The sequence below is a fragment of the Bos grunniens genome, chromosome 17 (genome assembly GCF_055505025.1).
Source record: "Bos grunniens cultivar Pamir isolate PY7600 chromosome 17, Bosgru_T2T1.0, whole genome shotgun sequence".
Classification (NCBI taxonomy): Eukaryota; Metazoa; Chordata; class Mammalia; order Artiodactyla; family Bovidae; genus Bos; species Bos grunniens.
Window position 1 is genome coordinate 70550557 of NC_141181.1, and position 22861 is coordinate 70573417.

General features: G+C 46.0%; 1 protein-coding gene across 9 annotated transcripts in view; it reads right to left on the reverse strand.

Annotated features, from left to right (window-relative positions):
* PRR14L (proline rich 14 like) overlaps positions 1-22861 on the reverse strand; it is a 40630-nt gene that overhangs the window by 4900 nt on the left and 12869 nt on the right. For 4 of the 9 annotated variants that reach the window (XM_086348851.1, XM_086348852.1, XM_086348849.1 and 1 more), the window contains 7 exons: positions 19132-19204; positions 18498-18714; positions 11353-16468; positions 10415-10486; positions 9655-9826; positions 9011-9117; positions 1983-2054 (listed from right to left, as the gene is read on the reverse strand). In XM_086348851.1, the coding sequence (XP_086204977.1) occupies positions 1983-2054; positions 9011-9117; positions 9655-9826; positions 10415-10486; positions 11353-16468; positions 18498-18573 (5615 nt within the window). In that variant the 5' untranslated portion in view covers positions 18574-18714; positions 19132-19204. Of the gene's footprint in view, positions 1-1982; positions 2055-9010; positions 9118-9654; positions 9827-10414; positions 10487-11352; positions 16469-16583; positions 16634-18497; positions 18715-19131; positions 19205-22861 lie in introns of all 9 variants that reach the window. The other 5 variants (XM_086348848.1, XM_086348853.1, XM_086348845.1 and 2 more) reach the window with 2 other exon arrangements.

The following is a 22861-nucleotide window of genomic DNA, read 5'->3' on the forward strand; positions in this document are numbered from 1 at the left end:
TTATTTAACTTGTATGCAGAGTACATCAGGCAAAAAGCCAGGCTGGATGAAGCACAAGCTGGAATCAAGATTGCTGGGAGAAATATCAAAAATCTCAGATATGCAGATGACACCACCCCTATGGCAGAAAGTAAAGAACAAAAGAGCCTTTTGATGAAAGAGGAAAGTGAAAAAGTTGGCTTAAAACTCAACATTCAAAAAATTAAAATCATGGCATCCAGTCCCATCACTTCAGGGCAAACAGACAGGGAAACAATGGAAACAGTGACAGATTTTATATTTTGGGGCTCCAAAATCACTGCGGATGGTGATTGCAGCCATGAAATTAAAAGCCGCTTGCTCCTTGGAAGAAGAGCTGTGACCAACCTAGACAGCATATTAAAAAACAGAGACATTACTTTGCCAACAAAGGTCCGTCTAGTCAAGGCTATGGTTTTTCCAGTGGTCATGTATGGATGTGAGAGTTGGACTGTGAAGAAAGCTGAGTGCCGAAGAACTGATGCTTTTGAACTGTGGTGTTGGAGAAGACTCTTGACAGTCCCTTGGACTGCAAGGAGATCCAACCAGTCCATCCTAAGCAAAATCAGTCCTGAATATTCATTGGAAGGACTGATACTAAGATGAAACTCCAATACTTTGGCCACCTGATGCGAAGAGCTGACTCACTGGAAAAGACCCTGATGCTGGGAAAGACTGAAGGCAGGAGAAGGGGACGACAGAGCATGAGATGGTTGGATGGCATCACCGACTCTATGGACATGAGTTTGTGCAAGCTCCAGGAGTTGGTGATGGACAGAGAAGCCTGGTGTGCTGCAGGCCATGGGGTTGCAAAGAGTCGGACATGCGTGAGCGACTGAACTGAACTGAATACAAGCACATAGTGAAGAAACAGAAATTGGACAGGATGGTAAAGAATAAAAGTAAGACACCCCCACCCCACTAGCAACAGTGTTTCGTGTATCCTCCCAAAGTCATTTAGCATACAGACGTGCACAGGTAAACATGCGTCAGCAGAGGTCAGCCCTGATATGTGAAGGGCTGGGTAGCAAACATTTTAAAAACCGATGAGCCACTTGGGTCTCTGCTACATATTTATTTTCATTTTTTAAACAGTCCTTTGAAAGAACAGAGATCATTCTTAGCTCATAGGACTGGAAAAAAAGAAAGGAAACAGGCAGCTGGCTGAACCTGGCCTGTAGTTTGCCAACTCACGGCACCATCCATCCAGCAGTCTGGGTTCCTCTTTACTCAAGGGGTAGCAGACCACAGGCTCTCCTGTGCACTGTGCCGCTCTGACTAGCAATAACCTTTAAGAGTGCCCCAGCTGGGTACGCAGGGATCCCATTTTAAATGGCTGTGCGGTGTAACCCACAGTCAGGATGGATCATAATTTAGTCAGAACTCTAGTAATGGGTATTTTTAAAGTTGTTTCCAACCCTCTCCTATTATTGAGTTGGCCAAAAAGTCTGTTCAGGTTTGTAAAATCGTATGGACAAATTTAAAAGAACTTTTTTAGCCAACCCAATATTTAGCAATGCTGCAATGAACAGCATTATATGACAAAGGCTTCATAGCAAATGCTCATCCTATCTTATAGGATAAAACTCTCCTCCTTCATCCTAGACACCACAGGAATGCAATAAACGTTTAACGATTTGAATAGAATTTAGACCCACACAAAGCCAAGTAAGTGAAATGTCTTCTGTATTTGGGTTTGGAGTCAAATCTGTAGATCAATGATTCTTAGTCTTGAAGACACAAGTACAAACGAAAAGAGGATGACCAACCTGACACATTTCTTTCCTGTCCTACTGCTGACTCCAATTCAAGCGAACACTGAAAATACCAATCCTAGTTATTTTTGAGATCCGGTACTGGAAGAACTGAACATAAAACCCTTTCCCAAGTGAAAAGCCTGGAGACTTACGTCGATCATTTCAGAAGCCCTCCCAATCTATTATTTCCTACTCGTGTGTACCTACCTGTTTGCAGGAGGAGATTTATAATTCTTGTTGGTATATATTTCTTCTAAACTAAACTCTTTTTTCTTTAACCTAAAAAGAGAAAAAGGTATAAATTCTTCATGGTCTCGGTTTTAAGAAAACAGATTTATTTATTTGGCTCTGCTGGTTAGTTGCGGCATGTGGAAGCTAGTTCCCTGACCAGGGATCAGTCCCAGGCCCCCTGCATTGAGAGCCTGGAGTCTTAGCCACTGGACCACCAGGAAGTCCCTTCACGGTCTCCTAAGAGCAACAAGATTGGTTTCCCAACTTTACCCTTTTCCGGTCTTTTACTTTCCAATAGCTCTTGATATGTCTCATGTGAACCATGAATCCTGGATCTTCCTTTTCATGCTGCTGATCTTAACTTTGTGAGATTCAGTTCAGTTATACTTACTGGGAGGGATATAACTGGATCTGTACCTATTAGCTTAGCTTACAGCTTCTTTTTTTCCTACTTTTTCAATGTTTCTTCTCTTTGACTGACTGTTCTCTTTTTTATCCTCCCCTCCTGGCTTAAAAATTATACATCTTCTGTTCTTTTAGCGGTTGCAAGAATTTTGATTAGCATATTTAACTTAGAAACTGAAGTGCAGTAATATTTTTACCCTTCTCTCAAACAACACAAGGTCCTGGGAAGTTCTAGGTCTAATCAATACTGTCCCAATTTATACGTTAGCGGTGTTCTACGTTGCCTTTTGATTTTGTAATTATGCATCTAATGAGCTAACCATGTTATCTCTTTATTTTGTTAATTAAATTTCCTTTATTCTATTAACATGGTATACTACACGGATTGATTTCCTGTGTTCAACTAACTCTGCATTCCTGGGATAAAACCCACTTGGTCATGGGTATAACCATTTTTTCAAATATGTTGCTGGATTCAGTTTGCTAGTATTTGAATATTTTGGTGTCTACGTTTACAAAGTTTCCTGGCTTCCTTTAAGATCATCTTTCTGTCTTTGGAACTCTGAGCTCTCCTCCCCGCCCTGTCATCTGTTCTCTCTGTCTTTGTCTCCATTGCCGCCCTGCAAATAGGTTCATCAGAACAATCTTTCTAGATTCCATAAATACGTGTTAAAATGTGATATTTGTTTTTCTCTTTCTGACTTACTTCACTCTGTGTGACAGACTCTAGGTTCATCCACCTCATCAAAACTGACTCAAATGTGTTCCTTTTTATGGCTAATAGTCCCCTGTATATATGAGTTTGTGTTTTGTCTGTTTATAGCTTGTTTCTTTTTTCCCCAGCAGGAAAGATACAATTTTTACGAAATAGCTTATTCAGATTTTTATTTTGACTCTGAATTTTGTTATAGTTAACCATTTCCTATGGTTTCTTCAAGTATTCTTTTTTTTTACATTTAAGTCTGATTTCACGTGGAATATATTCTGGTGAAAGGTCTAAGATAGAGACCCAGCTTTATTATTCTTAGAATGGCTGCCCAGCTGTCCCAGTAGCACTTTACTGATTAGCCCATCTTTGCATCACTGATTTGAGGGGACACCTTTGTTACGTATTAAATTTCTCTATGTATTTGTGTCTATTTATGGACCCCTATTTTTGTTTTACAAGCTTGCATATTAATCCTCTGGCATCATGTTGTTTTGTTCTTCTCCATTCTGCCATATTTATTTATTTTTTGACATGTACATGTGTGTTTAGTCACTCAGTCATGTCTGACTCTTTTGTGACCCCATGGACGGTAGTCCAACAGGCTCCTCTGTCCATAAAATTTTCCAGGCAAGAACACTGGAGTGGGTTGCCATTTCCTACTCCAGGGGATCTTTCTAACCCAGGGACTGAATCCTGGTCCCTTGCATTTCCTACACTGGCAGGCAGATTCTTTTTTTTTTTTTTAATTTTTTTTTAGTTGAAGGATAATTGCTTTACAGTATCGTGTTGGTTTCTGCTATTCATCAACATGCAGGCAGATTATTTACCATACACACAGCTTTACAGTTAGCTGTGCTGGGTCTTCGCTGCTGCACTTGGGCTTTCTCTAATGCAGTCAGCGGGGGCTGCTCTTCATCGCAGTGCGCAGGCTTCTAATTGTGGTGGCTTCCTTTGTGGAGCGTGGGCTCCAGTAGTTACGGCTTGCGGGCTCTAGAGCGTGGGATCAGTAGTTGTGGCAAACGGGCTTAGCAGCTCTGCATCATGTGGGATCTTCCTGGATCAGAGACTGAATCCATGTCCCTTGTGTTAGCAGGCAGACTCTTATCTACTGTGCTACCAGGCAAGCCCTGGCATCATGTTGTTTAAATTGCTGAGATTTTACAACATATTTTAAGATCTCTTAAGACTATATTCTTTTTTTTTTTTTTAAATCTACTTATTTTTGGCTGGGCTGGGTCTTGCTCAGGCTTTCTCCAGTTGCAGCGAGTGAGAGCTACTCTTCACGTGTTGCATGGGCTTCTCATTTCAGTGGCTTATTGCAGAGCACAGGCTCTAGGCACTCATACTTAGTGGCTGTGGTATGCAGGCTCTAGGGTATGCAAGCTTTAGCAGCTGCAGTTTGCAGGCTTAGTTGCCCCACAGTAAGTAGAATCTTCCTGGACCAGAGATCCAACCCATGTCCCATGCACTGGCAGCAGATTCTTTACCACTGGGTCACTCAGGAAGTCCCAAGACTAGTACTCTTTTATTTCACTTGTTTGCTGAATTTTCCAGGCTATTCATGCTTTAGTTCTGTACCTACGTTAAATACGTGGCTTCCCGTTCATTCATATCTCTTCCTAAAACTACAGAGCCTGGTCAAGTGTATTTGCTTTAAATTTTGTTTACTGGAATGTACCAGTTACTAAATTACTGCTTCTCAGCTCAGAACGTGCCCTCGGTACCTGCTCTGTGATCATGGAATCTTGGCCTCCTTACACGTTTCTTTTCCACAGTGAGTACAGTGCTGGACTTTGGCAAAAGAAGGCATCAGACGAACACTGGAGGAGGAAGGGAGCTTTTTTCTTGCTCCTGCCACATGGTCCATCGTGGGTGTTTGTGTACTGGGGTGTCTGAGGTGGAGTCAGATGGGGACACTTGGAGGGGCTCAGTCCCAGCTGAAGAGCCAGAGTGTGCAGCCTCCGAGGACTCCTGCAGCACTAGTTTGGTGACCACTGCACCACAGATAAGGCATTCAGGGACAGAAGCACATGGTGGGACCCCAACTTCCTGGGGGTCATTTCCTGTGACTCCCCTGGAGCAAGCATCACCCACTGTAGGCCACGCAACTGCAGCAGCACCCCAACACCCTGGGTGCAGCCCTCCAGCCTCATCTCGTGTCCCACAAGGCTGCTGTTGTTTCCTGCTCACCCAGCTCCAGTGTTAGCAACCCAGCCATCTGATGGCTGCAACCATACCTTCTGCAACAAAATGAGACTCCAGTTGAGGTGAGGGCCCTAAGATGCCCTTCAGAATTCTCTGTACGGGGCACTTTCCTGGTGGCTCAGAATCGCCTGCCAATGCAGGAGGTATAGGTTCGATCCCTGGTCTGGGAAGATCCTACATGGCGCAGAGCAACTAAGCCGATGTGTCAAAACTACTGAGCCTGTGCTCTAGAGCCCAGAACTGCAACTACTGAGCCCAAGCGCCCTAGAGCTTGGGCTCCGCAAGAAGAAAAGCCAGTGCAATGAGAAGCCTGCCCACTGCAACCAAGAGCAGCTCCCCGGAACTAGAGAAAATTCTCTGTACACCTCTATGGTTACTCTTCTGTTATATTTATAGTTTAACACTTTAATATTAAACTTGCCCTGTTTAATGTACCATGCGGTTTCCATCTCTGAATGGACTCAGACTGATATGTGACACTAAGGTAAAACCCCTAAGGCTTTGCTAGACCACGGGTCCTCACACCGGCATACTGGAAGACTTTCAAGAGAGCACACGGGAACTCAGCTCCAGCGTAATCAACCTCCTGAACTCTAATCTCCTGCTCATGACTCATCTAGAAGTGTCCGTACGCTCATGCATAAGTTCCCACAAATTCTTCCCGAATAGTCCCATCCACCCTGAATTCTACCTTAGTATCGGAATCAAATCACTGATCTCACCAACCCCTCTTTACAGATTAATGAAGTCACTGTAAACTTGTCTTGGATGTGTCTCTCCCCACTTAACACAAGGTTCCATGAAGCGGCTTTATCGAGAGGAGACTGGGTCTGGTATAAGGATATCTGGATTTCAGATTCAGTGTGGGATGGAGCTCTCAGAGGGACTTTGTTTCATTCACCTCCTGACTATCATCAGACAACGCCTATTTAAAAAAGAGAGTTTCAAACACCAAAAACAGTTTAACTATACACAATGTCTTTTTCAAACTATTCTCAACACTCAGTCTGTTATCACTTAGAAAAGCTGGACTTAATAGTTGATTCTTCTTCTTAAAAAAAAAAAGTAACTGAAATGTTTACTGGGACTATCAAACTTTTGAAGATAAAGTATATAAAACTTAGAAGAATTTTAATCAAATGTTATACAGAAACATTAAGTTAATTATTCAATCTTCATCTTATAAAATACAACTTCTACCTTCTGTTAACAACAAAAATGACATGATGAGCTGCCATGACAGCTGGTTTGCAGTGATCCACTTGTACCCTACACTGAAGTGATGAGATTTTATATTAATTAATGGATCTTTTTTTCCCATGATTAGTTGTTCCTAAAAGTCTAATCACAGTTTGATTCCTGCATGTGCACACATGTACTGAAGCAACATCATGCTTTGTTATATAGTCCTCTCTTTGTAACTTATTATTTTAGCTACAAATCACATTGCTTTATTATAAATTCAATAACAGGAAATTTTTATACATAAATTTAAACTTTGTTTTATGACTTTTAGAAATCTATAAGATGTATTCCATAGTTTATTTCTCAATGGTCTGTATGGTTCTCTTGAAGGTGAATATTAACATAATTATTGTTTCATAGCCCTGGGCGTGGAGGGGAGACCGTATTTGTGGCACTGTGCCGTTTCATGTAAGAAACTTGGGCATCCATGGATTTTGGTATCCACAGGAACTCTTGGAACCACTTGCCCGAGGATACTGAGGGACGACTGCATTTGAATTGGAAAACAGAAAAGTAAGGAAATAAGACTGATCCGGCTGATGGGCTTGAAAAATAAAATATGCCTTTGCTAATTAAGTTACATGTCAAAAACTTTCCATAAGTTTAAGGCACTAAATCAGCATCTTCAAGACATAAAAGTGTACTTGAAGTAATAAAAGCATCTTAATCAAAATGTCTTTGGTAAAGACTTATTGAAGATCCTAGTTTTCAAGCTCACTCATTATATAGGATTAAATAAAGTACCTCTAAGTGACAAAGTAGCATGTAATTTGTTAGCCATCTGATACTGGTCAGATTCTCCTGGGTCACGTCCCACAAACCGAGACACTGCCTACCTGCAAAGCCTGGGTAACAGAACCCAAGGGAGTCAGCACTTTTCAATTCTTTGCTTTCAAAAAAAAATTAAGTGATAAATCATTAAATATAATTTGATGATAGATCACTGAGGTATTTTTTAATATTACTTGACAGAACTTGAAAGGGTTGAATGTCACTGTTCCACTAAAACTCTCTCCACTCCCACTACTTATCTAAATAAGGTGAATAAGGTTTTCTAGAACTTGTATCTACCAAAAAATTGAAGATAGGATATCATAATTCTGAACCCTATTTTGTTCTAATAAAAAGGACTATTCAACACAGGATATCTGAAATACTTTAAAAATTTCTCTTGAAAAGACATTGCAAAAAAAAAAAGAAAGAAAAGACATTGTAGGATGATCAATAAAAGAACTATAGGATACAACACATTAAGATAAAACCAAGTGGGAAAAGCGGAACGTCAATCATAGTAATAGTAACTGTCACATCTGTATTGTGTGAAGCAATAAAATAGATACATTTTTTTCTCAACTGGACTGTACAACAATTTTAAATATTGGGAATTCTTATTTACCTTCTACAGGTAAGTCCTTGATGTTCAGGAGGGTGAAATAACTTACTTTGGGTTAATCAAGGGACCCAGGCTTCAATTCGCCAATGAGAAATGAATGCGTGAAATCCATCCCAAAGGAAATGTAACTAGACATCTTATAAAAATGTGTGTGTCTTCATTGTGTGTGCGTGCGTGTGTCACATGCACAGTCGTGTCCCTCTCTTTGTGACCCCAAGCACTGCAGCCCACCAGGCTCCTCGTCCATGGAATTTTACAGGCAAGAATCCTGGAATGGGCTGCCATTCCCTTCTCCATGGGATCGTCCGGGCCCAGGGATCGAACCCGGGTCTCGTGCATCTCCTGCATTGGCAGGTGGACCCTTTACCACTAGCATCACCTGGAAAGCACATGTGTGTAATGCACATCATCCCCAAACTCCAGTCATGTCAAATACACAATCCAGAATCATGCCCAATACATAATTTAGTAACCGTTTTCTTTTCACTTCGCTCTTTAGGGATGAGCAATCGTCTCTGTCACAAAAATCTTTAGAATCCAAAATTTTAAATCATCTCTGTACCATAACACGGATCTAGCATTTTCTTAAAAAAAAAAAAAAAAAAGACTTCTCTCATAACTTGTGGGTCGCTTTCCAGTTCTTCGTGCAGAATGTCGTGAGTCTGGGCTGTGCGGTTGAGTGAGACCTGTGGGGATAGGAGCCACCAGGGCCAGGACAGAAGTTCCGGCATAACACAGGTGTCTCAGCCACTGAGCCCTGGCACCGGCACCTAAGCCTGGAGACAACAGCAGTGCCGACTTCCCAGCACCCCTGGAGGAGGCATTGGGATTGTAAACACAGAGGAACCTGGCACAGAGAGCTCAGGAAGTGACCCAGAACCCTGCACACAAATCTCTGGCCACAGTACTGGTGAAATTCTTTTGGATAAATTCCTAAAAGTATTGATATAACAAAAGCTCAGAGTATATGATCATTGAAAAGGCCACTATATTATACTAAACAATTTCCAGAAAAATACATCCGTGTGTGTTAGAGAAGGCGCTCACCTTTTGGGTCGAGGAAGGCCCATGGGCGTGAGGTTAGGGTCTGGCTTAGGAATGGTTTTCCGGATGCGAATCTGTGAGACTTTCTTCGGCCTCTTCTCCAGCTCAGCCTATTTTTAAGAAGAAAGACAGGTTGCAAGTCATTCTAAATACACAGAGGCCCCTTTGTTGACACTCACCACACTACTTTCTCAGTGTACAGGTGGCTTCGGGAAGCAGTTTTATGACAGAGCTCTCCCAACCACTCCTCCCAACAGCATTTTCAGCAACTGCCCTCTTCATGTCACTGTGCGTGCAGTTCAGATACTAAGATGATCAATACACAAGTTTAAAACTGTTGGAGACAGTGGATGTTGAGAAACTGAAGCACAGCATCATTCACTCATCTCTGAATGTGTGAAGTCCCCTGCTCTGTGCTTCAATTCTCTGAATGTTGTTAAACGCGTCATTAAGAGAAAAGGGTCCGGAGAGCAACGAGGATGAAGAGATCCCAGGCACCCTTTAGTGGCCAATGGAAGACCCCTGTCCTGGTGACATCCGGTACTGGGCTGAAGCTACAGGTGGCAGTAAGGAGACCCGGGGGCTGTCTGCACCTGTCGCGGAAGCTGAGGCGCCTCTGCCACCCGAGCCCACCGCACCAAGTTTACCTCTTTCTGGTCTGGAGGGCTGCCCTGTGGTCGGGGGCAGGCGGCCGTCACACCGTCCAGCTCGTCAAACCCGGGAACCGGGAACTCTGAGGCTGAGAACAGGAGCTTGCTGACGGCTGAGTCTGTTACCAGGTGAGACTTTGGTACCAAGGCAGGGAATGGAGGCTCTAGCCTGAGAGAGACAGCGGAGAGAGAGACAAAGAAGCAAATGTGGGACAGGTTCACCTTCCATGCCGGCACTAAGTGACATTCCCGTAAGGCTGTCCCCATGTTGCTTCTGGACACGCCTGTGTCTGCGTGTGTGATAAACTACAAGAATGTGGTCAAGCCAGTTCCCTGGGGTGGAATAAGGAAACTTGGAAGATGCAGTGAATAAGGGAAAAAATGGGAAAAGGCAAGGAGTGCTTGCAGGAAGAAGACATTTAGGGAACTGAACAAACAAATTGTGCTTGGATATGATCAACAGCATCCGGGCACTGAAATCGGCTCAAGACCTGAGATGTATCTTGAGGGGACTTGCAGTACAATGACCTGGCTCCTGATTTTGACTTTTTTCATTTTTTAAGTAAATGGGACTGATCACACAAATCACACAACTTTAGTTACACAGTCCTGAAGCTGAACCTCTGCCTGTGCACCTGAGAGATGCAGATCAGGCTTAGAAGGAGAACAGAGGCCAGAACTGCACCGAGCTCAACCCACAGCAGCTGCTAGAGTACCCCCCTCAGCCCCATGTCTCCCTCCCTCCGCAAGTCCTCACCTCATGTGACTGCCGCCGGCACTGTAAGCAGCTTCCAGGCCCGGAAGAGGCATGGACGGTAACACGGTGTGGCTGAAGTGGGGCAAGAATAAACAGTGACAGGTCAGGGTGGCAGGATGGTGGGAAAGGCTGTGGGGCCCCGCAGGTTTGGAAGGATGCTCAGTCAGAGCCCAGGGAAGACCTGAGAAGCGTCCATCTACCCATGGAGACAAAAACCTGCCTCCAGGGCATGGAATTTACATGTCCATGCCCATCACTGGAATGGAGGTGGGCTGACAGGAGGGCTGTGTCCTGACTTAAATGGAAAGGCAGAGAGAGATTAGAAGGCAAACTGATATTGGTGAAATTATTTTCAACTGTTCTCAGTGGTCAAACCACAAGAACTCTTTCCCAGTTCATAAAAGCCTATGAATTCTATAGCTATAACATGTACATGCCAATCTTTGAAGTTCCTCTGCTCCAGAAAGAAACAGAGGTAGGCTTATAAATAGTCTGGGTGTTTGCCTGCATAATTAATTTAAAAAGTACTTCTGTATACTTTACACACCAAACACCGAGTATAACAGCTGTGAACAGATCATAGATACAAGTCACAAGTCACCACCTACAGTCTTTAACACACAGTGTGATTTTTTCTTGGCAAGAAGAGGGCAAGAGAAGAAAAGGAGAGATTTAAGATTTAACGGTTCGTAGAATTAAACCAACAGAATGAAGGAAGGTACCAAATAAAGGGTTCTGCAGGAAATCCAGATCCTTCAGGAAAATTCGAGGGGCCCGCACTTCAGAATTACTGCTGCACTTTCTTAGCAGAGATCTGGCAATAAACAGGCAATGCAGACACAGACTCTGAGCCTTGTAGCTTTAGGAGTGCCCTCCCCTCTCCCCAGTGGGAGGATGCAAACACGGGACTTCAGCAAAGGACGGGGCATGGAGTTTACCTGCTCGTGGCGCCCAGAGGTGACTGCCGCTTGCTGTGAGAGGGTGGAAGGGCAGAGATCTCCAAGGGGCAGGCAGAAGGCCCATGCTGGCTCCAGATGGACAGCACCCGGCCCACCGAGTAGGGCAGGGAGCAGAAGACCTTGTCAGCTATGGAAGCGGGAGACCGCAGCCCTTTGAGGCCCTGTGTTAACTGGGTCATGAAGAGCCTCTGCATGGCAGGCGTGTGGCTGACGCAGCTCCGTTTCTTCGTCCAGATCCGGTAGCATCCCGGGGAGCAGAGTGCTAGGAGCGTGTGGAGCCCGAGGACGGAACAGCCCCCTCTGGTCTGGACTAGGGCGGTGGCCCTGCGGTCCTGGAGGGGAACTGGAGGCTGGGCGCCTGCCTGGCTGCAGAGGCCAGGGTCTTCCCTGAATGTGGCCATTCCAGGGCAGCCTTGGGCCAGGAAGAAGGAGAAGGTCCACTTGGGAGGTGGAGAACGGCCCCAGTGGGCCTCTCCTAAGGCGAGTCTCGCGGGCGCACAGTGCTCGGGGAAAGTCCTAGGGGACTCGGCCACGCGCTCAGGGCCCAGCTTCACACGGAAGGATACCGGGAAGGTTTCGGAACCGAGCAGCAGCGATGGCATCTTGTCACTCACATCTATGAAGCTCATTTTGACAGTTTCGAGCGAATAAAGCATCAGGGGTTTACTGCTAGGCCTTCTGTCCCAGTCACCAGCTGCCAGACACGGGTTCAGCTGCGTCATGCTGCAGGAGAAGCCGTCCAGGAGCCTCCGGTATCGGAGCTGCTTGTAGCTTTTAGCCACGGGGAGAAGGTCCGAGGAGCACCGCCGGGACCGCAGCTTCTGGGTCCTGGCAGCGGGGACCAGTCTGGAGGCGAGGACAGACAGCTTGCTGAGTAAGGCCAATTCTTTGGTAGGCATCCGCACATTCAGGCCCCCCGAGGGTGGGCCCGGGGCGGCCTTCAGCTTTGGTACGTGGCTCACAAGGCTTCTGGCAGGGGCTGTTTCGGGCTCTGAGCATGCAGGTACAGACATGGCACGGGAAGTGAGAAACCTGTGTGCTTTCGTGGGGATGGTCTCAGAGGAACTCTTTAGGAAAGCAGAATGTGCAATTCTACTCCTTTTCCTCCCTACGGAGACCAGCTCCTGGCAGGAGACTTTCTTGCAGGTTCGGGGGGGCTGCTTCTTTAAGGGCAGCGCCCCCTTCCTGTGAGAAGTGTTCCCAAAGGCACCGTGGAAGGCCTCCCGCCCCGTGGAGCTGGGGTCTTGAGCACGCCGAGGGGCAGTGCGGGGGCCGGGGCACGTGCATGACTCTGTGTCCTTTCTCAGCGGGTGACACGAGCTTTCCTCCTCCACGTCAATGGGCTTCTGAGGCCCCACGGCTGAGGCGCCCGTGGCCGGCTTTGCTGAGGTGACTTCCGTTTCTGAGGCAGGCTCATTTTCGCCACCCTGAGGTGGGCTCTGACTCTGCCCCTCATCTGACAACGTATGAGATGTTGTGCACTGTCCCAACACTGTGTGTGCTTCTTTCTGGCGTGCCTGCTCCTCTTCCTTGTGGCTCAGAACCTTCTGGCTTGGGCGTCTCTCCGAGTCAGCCGGCACCCTCGGAGCTCTAAGGTGGGTCTGAGATGCCTGGCTCGGGACGTCAGCGAGACCGCCTTCCCTGATTGCCATCTCTTGCGACTCCTGCCCGGCAGGAAACTGACCCCACGGCCCGCTCTGCTGCTCTGCAGTGTCTTCTCCTTTCACGTTAGTTTCTGCATCTAGCGTCAAAGGCGAGCTCTCCGCCCTAATGGCTGTGCTGCTCTCTTTGCTAGGCTCACTCTCACTCCTTGGTGCTCCTCCTTCCATCTCAGGCAGGACTGTGGTGTTCTTATTCTCACAAGGCATTTCACCGTCTATTGGCTTAAAAAGGTTTTGGGGGTCAGTTTCTTCACTATTAATAATTGTTTCTGATTTTTTTTGAGACAATGGGTGCAAAGGCATTATCTCAGTGGATTTCGGGCTTCTCGAGGGGACAGAGTTTACATCATGGTGTCCAGAAGATGTCAACTCTACTGAAGAAATTCCAATGGTATTTTCTTTGTCTTGCTCAGGATTTATTTCTAGTCTTGATCCTTCAATTGTTCCTTGTGTTTCTCTCAGGGATGCTTCTTTAACTTGCTCTTCATGATGAATGTAATTTAAAGACATATTTATTTTACCCAATACTCTTACATCTGGTTCATGATCTGCGACAGACCCTGTGTCAGGCACACAAGGGCCTGGACACACTTCCATTTCACAGTCTTCTACAGGTCTCCATACTTTCTCTTCACATGATTTTTTAATATTGAGAGAGTCTGATGTAGAAGAAGCAGCATCTTGAAAATCCGACTCCTGGTCAATCACTCCTATAAATGCAGCGACAGGCGCTCCCCTCTGGGACAGCGTACTCGCTGAGGCTTCCGGCGACGTTGCCCTGGCGTGCCTTGCACCCCCAGTGAGAGTACCAGAAACCCTTCCATCCAGAATGCCTTCTGTGGGCTCATCACTATAGCCTGTGGAGACCACATGTGCTGTCCCATCTGTGGGCTCCGCACAATCAGAAGTCCTCCCACAGCCCCCTTTCTTGGGGCTCCTGCCAGATGCTGAACTGTTACTGCCTGAACCAACGGGTGGAGCCTTCAGGCTGTGGCTCGCCTCTCTGTCAGGCTCTGTGGGCGACTTGCACTGGTCACGGCCGAGCGTCTCCTCAGCTGGGTTACCTTCACCTCTGCATTCACTGGGCCCGCCTGGGTTACCCTGGGAGCCGAGGGCGTCATCTGCCTTCTGCTTGGGAGTTTCAGCTGCTTGGTTCACGTTCTTAACACCGGAGAACATTATGGGAGGAAACTGGCCAAACAGTTTTTCAGGACTTGGAATGTTTGTGGGTTGGTTTAATTCTTGTGCGACACGAGCAGAAACGTCACGTTGACAGAACACAGTCTCTTTGGGTGTGTCCTGTTCTTTTTCCTCTGGCCCTTCCTTGCATGGTCGAGTGGTTTGGTCTGGAGCTTCACTGTTTAACGTGCCTGCCATCATTTCATCTCTGGCCTCACCTCCAGGAAGGCTGCCTTCAGTTTCTCCCTCACCTGGCTCACTTTCCTCCGATGCACAATTCTTTCTACAGCTGCAGCTTTCCACAGAGCTGTCTCTCCCTTGGAAGTGGTGATCGATATGCTGAAAGGTATCTTCATACTTGGTTAACACACAGTTCTCAATGCCCAGGGTCGTTCTGCTGGGCTCCAGGGCAGCACACCTGCTCTCCTCTGGGACGTTTTTCTTCACACAAGGGCAGCTAGAGAGATCCTGAGACGGAACGCTCTGACGTTCCCGGACTGAGACCTCTACAGGCAAGGCTGCCACTTTGCTCTTATCTGAGGGAAGTCCAGAATGCAGACTACCTGCTCCCGAATTAGCTGCTTCGGTCTTTCTTTCTAGGCGTTCTGATCTGCTGTTTGAAGAGGCACCACAGGTTCTGTCACTTGGTGGAGAGATGTCTTCCGTCTTTGTTTTCACAGGAATGGGGTGGGTTCCGGCAGTGACAGCTGCGCCATCCTCTGATGGAGGGCGCTGGCTCTGGCGGGAACCCCCGCTCACTGCCACAGGCATCTCTTTGTCGCTTGGCAACTTTGTGTGGGTTTCAGAATTAAGGGACACTTGATTTAAAACACATTCACTTCCTGTTTTGTTTACAACCAGTTTGTTGTCATGAGGAAATTTATTCACCTCCCAGGCAGCGCTCTGTTTACCTAAATGTGGACCATGGTCCTGGGCATTTTGTATGGCTATTTCTGACTCAGGCCTGTCATCAAGTTTTAGGGATGGTGGCAATGGAGTAATGTCTTTCTTGGGCTTAGACATCTCATTTATAGAATTTATCTGGTCCTCTGGCGTTAAACTCACAAGGGATTTCCCTTCAATTAAAAATCCATTAGGTGAGGCTTGGTTTAACTGGGGTCTGCCTTCTAGATTTCTCTGGGTACGGACTAAGGAGTCACAGTCTCTACTGTGAGTCTTCTCAGTCAGCACACTGGGCTCTAGGGTAGTTGTCTGTCCTGGTTCTTCAATCTGCACTGAGGAGGGAAAATGACTCCCTTCAGAGTCTGTGCCTGGTTGGCTCATTTCAGCAAAAGTTCCTCTGTGGTCCTCATTGTTTGCCAAGCTACCGTGAACATCTAAAGTGATTTTCAAATCATTTTTTTCAAGCATTCCTTCCATGGCTTTAGTAAAAGAACTGGGTATGAAGGAACTGGAGCAGCCTATATGGGGACTTCCTCGAGGGCAGTAGTGATTGTGGGCATTTTCTTTGGGGAAGACAGTAGTCTCTTTTTTTCCAGAACAGTGGCGACTAGAATTCTCTCCTGGTTGCCTGGTGTTAACAAGGAAGAGTTCTCTTTCACTTCTAGGGTTCAAAGGCTGTTTGTGTTCTTCTCTAGAAGACAAGTTCTGGCTTTGACCATTCCCATCCAAACAGGAACTGTGCGTCTTTCCAGCAGATCCCTTTGGCAAGCCATCACCTTCAAGACCATGCTTTTCTGAGGATGTTGTTCTGGATCCTGGACCAGATAAACCTGATGTGAAATGGGAAACTTTAGAATTTTCTTCTGAGGGTTCTGTTATAACCACCTTTCTTGTGGCTTTGGGACTGTCATGTGCAGAACTGTGTCTCTCACTGTGGTGCCCAGGGACCTGTTGGTGATTGTCATCGGCTTCACAGACGAGGTTTAATTTACGTAACTCTTCCTCCCTGCTGTCCACTTTGGAAACAGCACTGTTCCCTGGTAACAATGACAACCAAGAAGGATAAGTTCTTATTTCTTCACATTCTTTTTCTTTTGGATTTGCTTCTGTTAATCCAGGGTCCACAATGTTTAAAGGCTCTAGAGAAACTAAGGTGCTGGACTCTGAAACCTCAGCACTGGTCATGATTTTGTCTGTCTCTGAGTGTCCACGACACCCAGCCAAGAGACCCTGACTCACACGGCCATTCTCGAGCCCTTTGTTATCGTCCACCTTAGTTCCATGGACCTTCATAACTTGGACTTCCTCAGTAGATGTCAGAAGAGTTTCAGCTGTGATTTGTACATTTCCTTCTGCACAAGAGAAATAAATCTGAATTAATGTGTAATCATTTGCTCTAACTTCATAAATTTAATCACGCAACAAAAACAACTCCAAAAGAGGATTGCAAAGTTAGTGTTACAATACCATTGGCTTTGTTCTTCTTTGCAAAATATGACAGAGAGCCAAAAGAGTACCTGAAAGAAACAGGTTATTCTGAACAAATCCTTTCTTTAAATGTGTTACTTACTTAAACACACTGACCTAGCTGGACAAATGACGATAATGGGAGACATACGCTTACTTCAGTCTTAGGAAGCTTTCATCCTAAAGCATTTATAAAGCAGACTCACATTAAAATAGCTTATGTTACGAAATGACCATCTTAATACTCGAATAAGTAAGTAATAAATAAAATTATCTTTGAAATAGAATAGTAACATATAAAGCCTTAAGTAAAAGAGATTAATCTGTAAGTGGAATATGAGTCTTGAACCCGATTACTGCAAGGCTTGCCTCCCTACAGGGTCGGTCATGAGTTGGTAATAATTGAAGGTGAGAGACAGGTTCACAGGGATTTAGTATTTTTTCCTTTCCTCTTCTGAGTAAGTGAGAAATTTTTCATTATGAAACATTAAAACACACACACACAAAATACCTAAGATGTAAATGTAACTCATGAAGGAGTTTTACTTCCCAGAAGTTCTCTGAAACTCTAGGCACAGGATGCAGTATAAAGAAGTTCCCCCAACCTGTTAATCTACAAAAGACTTTTTGTCCCTCTCCCAAAGCTGTTCACATAGAGGTAAATATGTGTATATGCCTGTACGTATGCTGCATGCATATAACAGGACGCCTGCACTGAGCAGACAAAGCAAGATGCAAATCAACCTACAGATCTAGTTCCCACTAGAACATAAGCTCCACGAGGGGAATGATCACCTCTGATTTGGTATCTCCACCTCCCTGTTGTCTAGCGTAACACCCGGTACATAACAGCACTCAGTAAATATTTGTGGAGCTGATAAATGACTACAGTTAGGTGACATCAACAAATGCTATTGGATCTTACTGCTCACTCTGTACTGAACACCCCATGGTGACCCTGGTGACTGGTAGGTATGTTACAGATGTCAGCAGAACAAGGAATTAAGTGAGGAAAGCTGTTACAAGTTAGGCACACTGGAGGGTGAAATGTGTTCTGTGAGGTGTATGCCTGTTTCAGCAGCACAGGAGTTTCGCAACCTTGGTTGAACATCATGGATTTGTAGTCGTGTGACAACTGTTTAAATGGTGCTTACATTTGCAGAAATTGACAGACAGTCTTAAACTTGTATGAAAATGCAATGGACACATAACACCCAACACACAATCTTGAACAAAGAAAATGGACTGGAGGGGTTGGAGAGGAGGATAAGGAGCCTGCAAGATGGAAATGTTCCATTTTTTTTATTGGGTCAGTACAGCTGTGATTACACAACTGCATGTTTGTGTACACACACACACACGAGTGAATTTCACTGTATGTAAGCTATACCTTAATTAAAAAAAAAAGTCAGTGCCCCAAATGTCTAGACCGCTTCCTGGTTGCCTTTTAAATGGGTGTGGTACTGGCTCATTTTTCAACTTTCCACTCCTCCAAAATGTGAATTACAGGAAGATAATGACTATCCTCAACTTCAGAGCTTTACTCTCCACAGGACAGCAAGGCCTTTGAGCCACAGAGAGAAACTCCAGCAGCAGGAAGCAGGAGGATGAACTAGGACAAGTGTCCTTTCTCACAGGGATGGTCTGCACCCCCTTTTCTGTCCAGGCTGCCAAGAAGCATCATCAAATCTGACGCTGTTCCACAGTAACAAAATGTTCATGTGATTAAACATATTTGCTGGTTTTTCTTTTTTTTTTTTTTGCAGCTCTAATTATTCTACATAGTTAATCTTAATTATGCAACAGATACACACAGAATCTTGGCTCAGCACCCTCTTTTAGGCCTCGGTTTCTTGCTTAATCAATGAACAGATCAATCACAATGAAGTAGTATCTCTGAGGCCCATATCCTACCATTGTTTTGAGGAGCAAATATGTGTACGTGCTCAGTCACGTCTGACTCTTCGCGACCCCCTGGACTGTAGCCCATCAGGCTCCCCTGTCCGTGGGATTCTCCAGGCAAGAGCAGTTTGCCATTCCCTTCTCCAGGGGATCTTCCCAAGCCAGGGATCAAACCTGAGTCTCTTGCATCTCCTGCATTGGCAGGCAGAGTTCTTTACCACTGCAAAACCTGAGGAGCAAATGAGGTAACAGAAATGAGCTTGGCAAACTCTCAAGGTGATGGGGAGTGGACGTGGGATGAACACAGTGGGATGTCCTGTGAGGCAGTAGTTCCTGCCCTGTCCATGTGAACTCGTTTGGAAGGCAGGGTTGCTTTATAAAGTCAAATGGAAGATTCCACACTAGTTTTAAGGTTCAACTCATAGTCAATGCCTCATTACAGAAAAAGTGGGAAGCAAAGTTAGTCACAGAAGAGGCACCATTGGATAACACCAGGGGCCTCCGAGCATGTCCATGGGCAGTAATACCAACAGCTGCTACAGCCGGTCCTTTGTGCAAGACGGGGTCCTACAATCCTCATGTTCTCAGTGGGAACAAAAATGGTGTAACAAGTGGAAAAAGGAAAGGATGTGAGAGAAATGGATACCTTTGTTCCTGAGACCATCTTCAGGGAGGCCCGTGCATAAAAGTTCTTCACTTGCCTGCATCCGGAGGTCCTCCTGCGGTAAGAAAACCCAGTGGTCAAGGAAGACCCAGAGACTCTGAGCTCACAATGCCAACGATCCTCTGAGAGGCTTCTCTGCAGCTCTTAGAAATGTGCTAGTGGTCACAAGGACTGGGAACTGAAGGAAGCCGCAAATTCAAGTTCATATTATTAGTAAAACTTCCATTCCTCTAGACTTTGAACTTGAAAAGTCAAGTTTCCCAAGGTCCTGACAGATCCAAACAAAACCTTGTGTCTTCTGAATCAATAAACACACTGGTGCAGTGTGATCTTAATAAAGTGAAAACCTAACTGGAAACTATCAGGAAGTTGGATGGCACCCAGCCCCTAACCATGTTCTTTCTTCCTGGAAGGGCTACTTTCCCTTTTCATCCCTGTTCACTGGAGCAGGGGATGAGGGGGAGCACCATCAATGACAACGGACAAGAGGGACTTCAGGAAAACAGGCAGGGGCAGCGTGGGTGTGGAGCTCGATGAAGACAGGGTCCAAGTGGGCTGGCCAGCTGCAGATGCCGACTGACCAACAACGGCTGCTCACATCAAAGTGTCCTTCTGGCTCACCTCTATTTGCCCACTGATTTACATTTGTTTTTTGTGTTTTTTTTTGCAATGTAGACCCCAGACCAGTTGGACCCAAAGGTTGACGATGTGCACTCCTACTTACCTCATCACTGACCCATCAGAAGGGTGTCCACCAGCTAATCACGCCCTCTTTGAACAATTACTATAAAACTCCTCACTGTCTTCCCCAAGTGGGGACACTTGGATTTGAGGGCATTAGCCCACTGTGTCCCCCTTTGCCTGGCAAAGCAATAAAGTTATCCTTTTCTACTTCACCTGTCCCAAAACTCTGTCCCAGAGATTTGACTCAGCACCAGCATTGGGGCACAGAGAAGCTGAACTTCTCGCATCACCCTGAGGAAACTGAGGGTAGGAACTAGATGCCCGCCGGCCAGCATTCAACTGCCGCAGCCACGCCACGCGTGATGGCGCACCCCGAGCAGACTCAGGAAGAGAGGCACAGGACACTGACCTCAGGGAGCTGAGGTGTGCATCAGAGGAATGAGTTCAGTGAGATCAGACTCTTGCATCTTCCCACACAGACAAAAGCACTAAATTCCTTAACTGGAGATATCTGGGGGTTTTTTGGTCTTCTTCTATTTTTTAAAAAAAATCTTTTGGTTTTTCTTTTTGCCTCGCCCTGAGGCACGAGGGGTTTAGTACTCCCCCTCCCCACCAAGGGTGGAGCTCATGTCCCCTGAAGCGGAAGTCTGGAGTTCTAACCACTGGTTTTCTTTTACATCAATAATCTTTTGATGTTCAAAAAAAAAAAAAAAGAGTAGAATTTTCCCCTACACTAATTTAATTGGTAAGTACAAGATTCTGACTGACACAACACTCACTTAAATCTACAGATGGTGAAGTCACTGTTGTAACTTCTGACAATTTTTTTTATAGCACTTAAAAAAACAATAAGCAAAACCATTTCATCTCTAAGCAAAGTTCTGCGGTGGAAACAGAAGACCCAAGTGATGGCAAGTACAGGGGGAAAAAAGTATCGTCACTGGACCTGAGAGAAGAGGCCTGGCATGGAGCGTCATGCAGGAAGCAGGACTGTGCCTTTGCTTTTTCTTGCAACTTTAGAGATGAATGCTTTGGCGAAGCATGAACTCAAAACACCTCTCTCCCACAGAACTTACTGTTACTGTACTTGACCAAAGCGTACAAATTCTAGCGTGATGCTGGGTCAAATGTATTTGCAAATGGGGAGAGGAGAAAGCTCTTACTCATCATGGAAGGAAGGACGGAACTAGAAAATCACCGCTTGGGAACCATCATGATTATTACCTCAAGGAGACTCATCAGTGGGTGTTAAACCTACTGGCTAAAAGTTTGAATGAGAAACAGAAATAATTACGTATTCTTCAAATATCGCCCCACAAGATACTCAATAATTGTGAAGGGGAAAATGGTACCTCCACAGTGGAGAGGCCGGGCAGTTCCCCTGCCCAGGAGGGAGGCACCCCCTACACCAAGCCTGCGAGAGGATGTATGGAGAAGAACCAATCATTTCTGTGGGATTCCTGCCCCGCTAAATGCACAACCACGATCTGATCATGAGGAAATGTCTGACAAACCCAAGCTGAGGACAATGCTACAAAATAAACAGCCTGCACTCTGCAAGTGTCAAGGTCATGAGCTGAGGAAACACTGCAGATTAAAGGAGACTAAAGAGACATGACAAATGAATGCCACGAGTGATCTTGAATTTTTCTCTTAGACCAAAAAAACATTTTCTTTTGCTAAAAGACGTCAGTGGGACAACTGGTCCAGTGTGAATGTGGTCTTTCGATAAAAGGGTTAATGTCTTGATTTTGATTCGTGTACTGCAGCCACCTAACAGAATGCCGGATGTCTGTGAGTAAATACACAGTCAGGCATTTAAGCCTCACATCTGCAACTGCAAACTAAGATCAAAAGGGGAAAAAAGCAAATGTGGTGAAAAGCTAACAGGAGAGGGATCCACATGAAGGTCTTCACATTGCTTCTGCAACTCTTCTGTGAGTCTCAAATTATTTCAAAATGAAAGGTTAAGAAAGCACCTTTTTCTGTGGTAACCCTTGATCCTTACTCCAAATGACACTGCCCTGCACACTTCTAATTCTCAAGCTGTGTCTGAGGGGTGAGACTGGATGCTATTCGAATAGTTCTTCAGATCAACACTCTATAGGCAAGGCCGAGTGCTGGAGCAGAAGCCGAGGGGGGAGGACCCAGACTCAGCTCTGCTCCAGCCTCAGGATGCCCAACTGTAGCTTCGCAGGGCGGAGAGCGAGCTCCTAGGTGGTTTTATAAATGGGGACCACAGACAGCTTGCGCCATGAACAGAAGCTCTCGCCACCCAGCACACCTCAGACACTTGTCATCCCTTCCTGTGAGAAAGCTGACAGGACTGTCATCAGCAGACCCTGGTGTCATCTGGGGTGACCGCCCTAAGCTCTTCTGGGTCTAAAGAGCCTCTGCAGGGTGAGAGTGGACCTCCCGCCAGCAGCACACAGCTCCCCTCAGATTCCCAAGGGCCCTGGTGATCTCGCCAGGTGACTCCTGAGGGGGCCCTGGTGGGGCTGCTGGGAGTTCAGTTCCTCCACACCTGCTGCTCGAAGGAGGGGTCCTAGCTAGAGCCCTCCCACCCAAGCCAACTGCTTCAGGTCATCCCCTTCTCCCTGGTTAGCAGCACGATCCTAACAGGGAAGGGGAGACGCAGGGGCCAAGAGTGACAGACTCCCCTCTCCCTCGCTGACCTCTTGAAAGGTCCTAAGTAAGGAAAAACAAGTCTCCCCGCGTAGGGGCTGTGGACCCTACAAAGCGTTAAGTTTCAGATCTGATCTGGGTTATCAGATACGACCAGGTGAGGCTGATGTTGGATGTGAGGGACACCCAAGCACTGCCAGCAGGGTGGTGGGCGACCTCCAGATCAGGTGGGAGCTTGACCAGCCTGGGCCCCAAGTGCAGATAAGAGCACAGAACAGACAACTTGCAAGCTATGGCTGAGTAGCCTAAGTGTCCTGTGTGTAACTCCACCGCCCTCCTAAGGCCAGCCCATCATGTAACACTTGCAAAAACTTATCAGACATGAAGTTCTCTTCCTATAATA